Source organism: Gekko japonicus, unplaced genomic scaffold (assembly GCF_001447785.1).
Source record: "Gekko japonicus isolate JY-2015 unplaced genomic scaffold, Gekko_japonicus_V1.1 scaffold398, whole genome shotgun sequence".
Lineage (NCBI taxonomy): Eukaryota > Metazoa > Chordata > Lepidosauria > Squamata > Gekkonidae > Gekko > Gekko japonicus.
Genome location: NW_015164676.1, coordinates 401,177 through 411,392, shown reverse-complemented (window position 1 = coordinate 411,392; position 10,216 = coordinate 401,177). Strand labels below are relative to the sequence as shown.

Below are 10,216 nucleotides of genomic sequence, written 5' to 3'. Positions count from 1 at the left end.
CCCCCCCCCCCCCGCCCCCATGTTTATGGAGGTTGAGCAGAGTGCTTGTCTTAATTCTGGTAAACTGAGCCTGCCATTGAAAATTCTCAGGAATCATTCATGTTGGACGTAAATTGGCTCCATGACACCAGACGCCCTCCTTTGCGAGGGGAGGTTGTTCTCGTGATCCCAGGAAGTTCCCGGTGGTGAGGAAAGGAGTTGGGCTTCCGTCACTTCTCTTTGCTCTATCTCAGGCTCTCCCTTTCGGCCTGCCATAACCTCTGCCGTGATGCATGGGGATGGCTCTCCCCGCACTGTTATAAATTCCATTCAGGCGCTTTCTGTTTGGCAGCTCTTTGTCTTGGGGGTTTCATTGGGCTAATGAGCTAATTGTCCAAGAATCTCTCCCGATTCATCGGCCTGCCTCTGCCTCTTTAGCAAGCCGGAGCTGCGGAAGGCCTTTTGACAAGACAGCCTTTGACAGTCGGGCGAGGAACAGCCACGCTCTTTGTAGCTGCCCAAAGAAAGGCCTTTTCCAGCAGCCGGCCGTGCCGTTTCCGTCTTGACCCCCTTTTTTCCCCCCTCGCTGGGAACATAAATGTAGCAGACAAGCGGATCCTCCCCTGTGTTTTCGTGACCCATTGACTGTCCATTCACTTCCCATCTGGTTTTGCAGCCTTAAGGAAACAGAAGGGGGCCTCTTATTATGAATCTGTCTTGGCCCGTGATCGATGATGATCTGTCCCTTTAAGGACAGCCTGGGTGGTTTTCTCTTTAAGGTTTGGCTTTTTCCTGTTGGGTCAAGATAGTATGTGAACAAGAGGAAACTGGTTCAGAAATGTGAAGCATTAACTGGTTTGAGACCCGTAGCAAATAGGTCCAATCCAGCAATCCGTAGACTGCAGTGGTACCATCGGCCATGGGAAGGTTGATTCCTGGGCTTGCAGGAGACGGACCTTCTGGGTCTCCCACAAGCGGTACACCACGCAGTCATCCTGGATGCCTTCCTTTCAGTGGAGGCCCAGGTCACAAATGTTGTTAAGCTCCTGTTCTACCCTCTTATCCAGGTTAAGCAGTTGGTCCCCTTCCTGTCTCCCTGTGACCTAGCCACAGTGATCCATGCAACGGTCACCTCCTGGCTGGACTACTGTAACTCGCTCAACGCAGGGTGTCAGACTCCTGCAACAATCAGAACCAACAACTCTCTTCTTCAGAAGGAAAGTTTATTGGTACAGTATTGGCAGAGCATCTCTACTTCAGGTTCTGTGTTAAGACTAAAGCAAAAGCGCGAGGAGAACGGATATCCACTGTTCAAAGGGGTCACTGGGTGGCAGAGAGCCAATCAGGGCAATAGAAGGGGCCCGCCAGGATGTAATGGCCCAGGGATGGTGTTACAGCTAGCCACTCAAGGTCAGGCACATAAAACATACAGATAAGGGAGCATCACCAAGACAGCAGGGAAAATGAAAGTGCACACGCCAAGACGCAGACATTCCCCCCACACACACCAGCCTACAGGGCTTCCCTTGAGACCGACCCGGAACCGCAACTTGTCCAAAATGCAGCTGAAAGGGTTCTCACAAGAACGTCCTTTAAAGCCCGTATCCCACTGGTGCTCTGCCGGTCGCACGGGCTCCAGATTAAAGACTTGTTCAAGTCAAGGTTTTGGTGTTGACGTTTAAAGCCCAAAACACTCTGGTGGAACCCTCTTCCGGGAGAGAGAGATCAGGACCCTGCGGGACTTGTTACAGTTCCACTGGGCCTGCAAAACAGAGTTGTTCCGTCGGGCTGCTGGTTGAGGGCAGCGACGGGCTCCTGTCTGGCAGGTTTCATCAACAGTTGGCCTCCCCCTCCTCCTCTCTCCCCTCCCATTCCCTTCTCATCAGATATTGCCCCTCTGTAGGATTTTCTGCCACCTTTTAGCTGAATAGTGGATGTATTTAATGTATTTTATTGTATTTATTGTAATTATTATAATTTTTAGTGTATTTATTGTATGAATGTTTTGAATGTTGTGTGTTTTACAAATCGACGTTACCCGACGTTATTGGGTTACAAATCCAATAAAATAGTAATAGAAAATAGGCAGCGGAGAGTCCTCTGGGCTGGAGGAGCTGGCCTCCCAAGAGCCAGTTTGGTGTGGTGGTTAAGTGCAGGCGGACTCTGATCTGGGAGAACCGGGTTTGATCCCCCACTCCTCCACATGCAGCCTGCTGGATGACCTTGGGTAAGCCACAGTTCTCTCAGAGCTGTTCTCTCAAGGGCAGTTTCTGTCAGAGCTCTCCCAGCCCCACCTACCTCACAGGGTGTCTATTGTGGGGAGGGGAATGGGAAAGTCCATCATACACTCAATAAAACTTTACAAAATTACAAGGAAAGTCCATCATACTCAATGAGCACCCAAATATAAACTAATTTCATCCCAATCTTCCTCAGGAGTAATCCTATTGTATAGCAAGGTATCAGCCTCTTGATACAGTTCAATGTCTGTCAGGAGCAAACCAATGCTTAACTTCTTTATTTTCTGCACTTTAGTCCTAGAAAAAAATCCATGGTATTTTACATGAAAAGAAACATGCGGCTGAATGGAATAGTCTTTATTATTTTATATTATTAATTTATAAATTCTTAGCTTAATTATTTATTTATTTTTAAATTTTGTAGAACTTTCTGGTTCCATTTCTAGCGTTAGTATTAGGAGGAAGCCAGTCTCGTTTCTTTAACTAGGGTGCACAAGCCTCCTACATTGTGCTGGCATAATGGACTTCCCTTGTAATTTTGTAAAGTTTTATTGAGTGTATGATGGGCTTTTCCTTGTAATTTTGTAAAGTTTGATTCATTAAACAACATTTACTCAATGTTCTGGTCGTTCATGTCACAGTGTTTGTTGTTTGTTGTATTTTTCTCTTTACCTGAGCAAACCTGGGGGGGGGTTCCTCACGAATGCCTGTGGGGAAGGGTTAGGGTGGGTTCTCCAATCCACACCAGTCTCCTCCGTTCTGACTCTGGCCCCTTGGAGGCAAAGAGGGATTCCTTCCAGCCGGGAGCTGCAGCAAGGCCCTGTACTGGTGCCAGAGCTCAGCCCCTGAGGCTGAAGAAGAAGAAGAAGAGATTAGATTTACACCCCACCCTTCACTACCCGAAGGTGTCTCAGAGTGGCTTACAAACTCCTTTCCCTTCCCCTCCCCACAACAGACACCCTGTGAGGAAGGTGGGGCTGAGAGAGCTCGGACAGAAACGGCTGTTTTTCAATAACAGCTCTTATCAGAACTACAGCTTGCCCAAGGTCATCCAGCCAGGTGCACGTGGAGGAGGAAGAAGAAGAGGAGGAGGGGGAGGAGGAGATTGGATTTACACCCCACCCTTCACTACCCAAAGGAGTCTCAGAGCGGCTTACAAACTCCTTTCCCTCCCCCTCCCCACAACAGACACCCTGTGAGGTGGGTGGGGCTGAGAGAGCTCTGACAGAAACTGCTCTTTTTCAAGGACAGCTCTTGTCAGAACTAGGGCTTGCCCAAGGTCATCCAGCCAGGTGCAAGTGGAGGAGGAGTGGGGGAATCCAACCCGGTTCTCCCAGATCAGAGTTCCGCGCACTTAACCACGACACCACACTGGCTCTCTGAAGGAGATCCCTGTGGTTCGGGTGCCCTCTCCGCAGTCAGAGAGCAGCAACCATCCACTGCAGCTCCTCGACAGGACACCCCTGTTTGTGGAGGAATGAGGCCGGCTCCACTAGAGCCGTTGCCCCAGGAATGTGCCGCGACCGTCTCCGCCCTGTCTCTGCAGCCCCAGAGGAGAGCCCATTGAGCTGGCCTGACTGCCCCGTTGGAAGAGCCCTTTGGTTGCTGGGGGACTTGGCTTTGACCAATGACAGTGGCCCCCGTCCCATGACTGCGGAGGGCCGCTGGGCCCTGCAGCTGTGAGCGCCTGCCCACCGAGCGTGCCAGTCCAGTTTTGCAGAAATGCCTCGACCCGATGGGCATCCTGTCTGGTGTTGCTCTTCACTGCAGCAAAGTCGCCCTGCGGAGGGAGGCTGGGGAGGAGGTGGCAGAGTGCGTTTCTGGAGACGCCGCTCTCTCGCCATCCTTTGCCGACCGAGATCAGGCTTTGCCTTGGATCTTTGTTTCTGTGTCCGTGATGAGTATTCAGATCCTAATTACAGGTCAATTAGTCTGTTTTTGAGCTCCTTAGAGCCGGGATCAGAGGATTAATGCAAAGAAGAGGAGAGAGGGCCGTTGGGGGTGGGGGGGCTGTTTCATGTGGAGATAAAGAGCCCACCAGGCTGAATGGGTCTCTTGAGGCTTCTGAATAGAAGATTTCTTCATTCTGTGTCAGCCGGGTTTATGGGGCGGGGGAAAGGGGATTATGGGAATATTCATGGTCCCAGTGTGGGTGGGGGGGGGGAGAATGGATGCACGGAGCAGCTCATCTTTTGAGTCAACACCGAGTAAATGGGGAGTAGAATGGGCATTCAGAGCCGCCCGCCGGCCGTCTTTCATTGTCGTGGCGCTGGAAGCCGGGGCTTTGTGCCTTTGGTTCTCTGCCGTTCGGATCGCTGTTTAACAGGTGTTGCGAGAATTAGGGATTCGTATCTTTCACTCACTCGACACTGAAAGGCTATCAAAGAGAACGTTGTTTGTGCAGCACCCATCTGGAGCAACTCTTTGGGCAGAGAGGTCAGGAGGAGAGAAAGAAAGGGGGACCGCCGGGGGGCTTTGAGGGGTGTGAGTGACACTTGGGGGCGGCGGCGGGGGGGACACATTGAATGAGAAGGTTCATCCGCTCGGGGACAACAGGAAGATACCGAGAGCAGGCAGGATTTGTCAAGGTGACTCTGCTTCAAAGGTTGCCCTTGATGCCTGGTCGCGAGACCCGGGGGTTAGGCTCCCGGGATCCTGTGTGTGTGTGTCCCCCTCCCCCTGGCAGCAGGGAATTCCTCCGTCCTGTGAGCTCCTGTGTGGCCGGGGCCAAGCGTCACTCCCCAGAGAGAAGCTTCCTCCCGTTGCCGTGCCTGAGAGTACTTGGTCCACTGCTTTTTAACTTGTTCATTAATGATTTGGAGTTGGGAGTAAGCAGTGAAGTGGCTAAATTTGCGGATGATACAAAGTTGTTCAGGGTGGTGAAAACCAGTGAGGATTGTGAGGCACTCCAAGGGGATCTGTCAAGGATGGGCGAGTGGGCGTCAACATGGCAAATGGGGTTCAATGTGGCCAAGTGCAAGGTGATGCACATTGGAGCCAAAAATCCTAACTATAAATACACGTTGATGGGGTCTGAACTGGCAGAGACAGATCAAGAGAGAGATCTTGGAGTTGTAGTGGATAACTCACTGAAAATGTCGAGACAGTGTGTGACTGCAATAAAGAAGGCCAATGCTATGCTGGGGATTATTAGGAAGGGTATTGTAAACAGATCAGCCAATATCATAATGCCCCTCTATAAATCAATGGTGCGACCTCATTTGGAATACTGTGTGCAGTTCTGGTCACCACACCTTAAAAACATAAGAACATAAGAGATGCCAATGTTGGATCAGGCCAAAGGCCCATCCAGTCCAACACTCTGTATCACACAGTGGCCAGAAATACCAGTGCCATCAGGAGGTCCACCAGTTGGGCCAGGACATTAGAAGCCCTACAACTGTTGACCCCCCCAAGCACCAAGATGACAGAGCATCCCCCAGCATAGCATTGGCCTTCTTTATTGCAGTCACACACTGTCTCGACATTTTCAGTGAGTTATCCACTACAACTCCAAGATCTCTCTCTTGCTCAGTCTCTGCCAGTTCAGACCCCATCAATGTGTATTTATATTTAGGATTTTTGGCTCCAATGTGCATCACCTTGCACTTGGCCACATTGAACCCCATTTGCCATGTTGACGCCCACTTGCCCATCTTTGACAGATCCCTTTGGAGTGCCTCACAATCCTCACTGGTTTTCACCACCCTGAACAACTTTGTATCATCCGCAAATTTAGCCACTTCACTGCTTACTCCCAACTCCAAATCATTAATGAACAAGTTAAAAAGCAGTGGACCAAGTACTGATCCCTGTGGTACCCCACTGCTTACCCCCCTCCACTGAGAGAACTGCCCATTTATACTCACTCTCTGTTTTCTATTAATTAGCCAGTTTTTGATCCATAAAAGGACTTGTCCTTTTATCCCATGATTTTTGAGCTTACTTATGAGCCTTTGATGAGGAACTTTATCAAAAGCTTTCTGGAAGTCAAGGTAAACAATATCTATTGGATCCCCCTTGTCCACATGTTTGTTCACCCCCTCAAAGAACACTAATAGGTTAGTGAGACAAGATCTTCCCTTACAGAACCCATGTTGAGTCTGCCTCAATAGGTTTTGTTCATCTATGTGCCTACTAATTCTTTCCTTAATAATGGTTTCCACCAATTTACCCGGTATCGACATCAGACTGACTGGCCTGTAATTTTCCGGATCTCCTCTGGAACCCTTTTTAAAGATGGGAGTGACATTTGCTACCTTCCTGTCCTCATGAATGGAGGCTGATTTTAAGGAAAGATTACATATTTTTGTCAGGAGATCCACAAGTTCACATTTGAGTTCTTTCAGAACTCTCGGATGTATGCCATCTGGGCCTGGTGATTTATCAGTTTTTGAGTTTATCAGTTTTAGGACCTCCTCTCTCGTCACCTCAATCTGACTCAGGTTATTATAGCTTTGGAAAAAGTGCAGAAAAAGGCAACTAGAATGATAAAAGGGTTGGAACACTTTCTCTATGAGGAAAGGTTAAAGCGCTTAGGGCTCTTGAGCTTGGAGAAACGACGACTGATGGGTGACATGATTGAGGTTTATAAGATTATGCATGGGATAGAGCAGGTAGAGAAAGAGGTACTTTTCTCCCTTTCTCACAATAGGAGACCTTGTGGGCACTCCATGAAATTGCTGAGCGGTTGGGTTAGAATGGATAAAAGGAAGTACTTCTTCACCCAAAGAGTGATTAACACATGGAATTCACTGCCACAGGAGGTGGTGGAGGCTACAAGCACGGACGGCTTCAAGAGGGAATTAGATAGGCATTGGAGCAGAGGTCCATCAGTGGCTCTGAGCCACAAGGTATAGATAGGGGCTCTGGGGCAAGTGATGCTCTGTCTTCTTGGTGCTTGGAGGGGGGGGACAACAGTGGGAGGGCTTCTAGTGCCCTGGCCCCACTGGTGGACCTCCTGAGGGCCTCTGGTATTTCTGGCCACTGTGTGACAGAGAGAGTGTTGGACTGGAGGGGCCTTTGGCCTGATCCAACATTGGCATCTCTTATGTACTTATCCCCCCCCCCGGTGACTGCTTGCCTTCTCCATCCATGGGCACAGAGCCCACCCACAGAGGGCACAGAGGGGGAAGGTGGGAGAGGGGTGCCAGCCTCACCCCCGGCAGTTCCTTCCTCCAGAGCATGTGCTTCCTGGGGCCACCCCTCTTTGGTCTGATGCCTGGGGCCTGGGAGTTAGTTTGTTTAGTTTTTTATTTCAGAGCTCAACGCGGTTTACGTCAGTGAACAGTTAACGTCAATTAAAACACATGCATCAGATACATCGATGAAAACAATACAACAAATATTCAACAATGTCCTGTATAATCATATAAAATAATATGAATACGTAAAAGCTGCACTGATGCTTCTGTGTCTTCATAAGCAGTCTGAATGTCTTTGAGCCATAAACACTGGATAAATGCAGATTCTGTGAACTTAGGCAGATCGTGAGAGGGAGGGCAGGAAGGGTTGCCTCAGTGCTTAGTTCTCGTGGCCCTTTTCTGACATGCCCGGGGAAATGCCGATCTCCACTTGGGGGTCAGCACGCAATTTTTCTCCAGGCCGATTTGGCCGGGGATCTTGGAGGGCTTTTTTGTCATCTGGGCATGGAACCAGCAGCCACTGGTGGGGTGTGTGTGTGTGGGGGGGGGGTATTTGTGACTTTCCTGCATTGCGCAGGGGGTCGGACTAGATGACCCTGGAGGTCCCTTCCAACACTGTGATTCTGTGAACGCTGGATAAGATGCAGAAACAGATAACCGCAGTCTGCCACTATACTGGATGTGGACCTGGGCGTCCTTGACTGTCACAACCAGCCGGAAACCTGGGGGTGAGGATGGGATAGGTTTCAGTAAGGGTCCGGCTGGGTTCATAACCTTCCTGGGTGGCTTATAATAAGCCGGGGGGGGGGGTCCCTGTGGGCTTCTCTGAGCCTGGGAGCCTCTTTGGCGTTCTGGCACAGGGTGCTGCGGGGCACCAGCACTGACCGGCGGCCTGGGAGGTGGGCGGAGCCACACACAGAAAGCACAAGTGCAGGCGGAAAGAGGGGTGAGTTTAAAAAATATATGCTGGGAAAGAAGAAGGAGAGGGAACGAAACCAGAGCGGTGGTGGCAGAGCCACTCCTGAGGCGGCGCCGTTTGGTCAGCACAGCCCATCCGAGCCCCGTCCATTTTGCAGAAACAGAAGACTCTGGTGCCGGGGAAGGTCTCAGCGGGCACCATGGGCACCCACGGGCATGGCGTTTGGGAACCCAGCCTGAAGCCCCATAAGGCGCGGCAGGTTTACAGCTAGCCTGTCTCAGTCTCTGCTTTGAGACTCTGGAGCCCGTGTGGGGCAGAGATCTCCTCCACTGCACCAACCAGCCAGCTCTTCTGCGGGCTGTGAAACAGCACAAACTCTTAAGCTCTGTATAGACTGCCTTGGTCAGGCCGCACCTGGAGTCCTCCTGTGTGCAGTTCTGGGGGCCTCACTTCAGATAGGGTGTGGGCAAAATCGAGGAGAGGGTGCAGAAGAGAGCGAGGAGGAGGATCGGGGGTCTGGGGACTGAGCCCTGCGAGGAAAGGCCTTGAGGGCCCTGGGAATGTTGAGTTTGGAGAAGGGGGGGGGGACAGGATGGCTCTTTTTAAATATCTGAAAGGCTGTCATGTGGAGGAGGGCAAGGAGCCATTCCACTAGGCAGCGGAGGAGAGGATCCTTTTTCTCGCCAGTGAATAACCACTGTCTTCCTCCCCCCCCCGCAAAAAGCCCCCCCCCCCAGGATTGGAGCTTGGAGAACTTTTAGGAGGCCAGGTGCCAGGCGGGTCTCGGCACACATCAGAAGAGGGGAATCCTTTGCCACTGAGCCCCCCAAGGGGCGGGGGGGGCTCCTCTCCAGGCCAGCCCACAGTCAGCTCCGGGAGAGATGGTTTCATGGTCCTGACAGCTGCCTGCTCCTCTTTTCCAGAAACAGTCCGGGAGATCCAAGAAAAACTTGAAGCCTTCATTGAAGCCCTCCACCAAGAAGAGAAATAGAAGGTTCAGCGAGGTGAGCGACTTTTCCCGGAGGGCAGGCGACTGCAGAGCCCCCTGAGCTGGGCGGGCCGGCCCCTTTTCTTTTGGGGCCATGGCTTCTGGAGTCCATTTGAGCCCTTCTCTGCCAGAAGCAGGGAGTCCCACCCTTCACCTTTGCCGAAGTCCCAGCCACCCACCTGTTCATGGGTGGGACAGGGGCCAGGGGGAACGGCTTCGTCTTACGAGCCTTGGCTTGTTGACCCTCTCAGGGGCCCTCTGAGGTGGGCAGAGCCGGGAGAATGGCTCCCCGGCTGAGGAGGGGCTCGAACCCGGCTCTCCTGGAACCGGAGCAGTGCTCCTGGCAGTGGCATCCTGTGGGGAGTCCCTCCCTCTCGCTGCCTGTCCCTTTGGGGCCCCACCTTCTGCTTGTGGCGTTCTTGCTGCCGCCGCCACCGCCTTCCCTGTGCACAGCCTCCTCGGGCCTGAGAGGATGGTGACAGGCGGCCTGGGAGGAGGGCTGCCCATTCCAGGCTGGGGAGGGCAGAGTTCACGTGAGGGGGGGGAGCTCAGCAGGGGTGGGGTTGCCTGCCACAGAGTCCGTCCTTCAAAACTGCCATTGAGAGCCAGTCTGGTGTCGTGGTGAGGAGCGCAGACTCTAATCTGGGAGAACCGAGTTTGATTCCCCACTCCTCCTCCATGTGCAGCTAGCTGGGTGACCTCGGGCCAGTCACAAGTTCTCTCAGAGCTGTTCTCTCACAAGCAGTTCTGTCAAGAGCTCTCTCAGCCCCACCGACCTCCCAGGGTGTCTGTTTTGGGGAGGGGGGGGGGAAAGGAGTTTGTCAGCCGCTCTGAGACTCCGAGTGAAAGCGGCAGGGTATAAATCCCATCTCCTCCTCCTCCTCCTCCATGTTCTCCAGGGGAACCGATCTCTGTCGTCTGCCAATCAGTTGTAATTCGGAGAGAA

At 52.0% G+C, this 10,216-nt stretch overlaps 1 protein-coding gene across 1 annotated transcript in view; it reads left to right on the top strand.

The window, feature by feature from the left end:
- The window catches only part of OPA1 (optic atrophy 1 (autosomal dominant)), a 92,296-nt gene that overhangs the window by 77,758 nt on the left and 4,322 nt on the right, over nt 1–10,216 (top strand). Inside the window, exon 30 of the mRNA XM_015409275.1 lies at nt 9,206–9,286. Within this exon, the coding sequence (XP_015264761.1) occupies nt 9,206–9,273 (68 nt within the window). The 3' untranslated portion in view covers nt 9,274–9,286. The remainder of the gene's footprint in view (nt 1–9,205; nt 9,287–10,216) is intronic.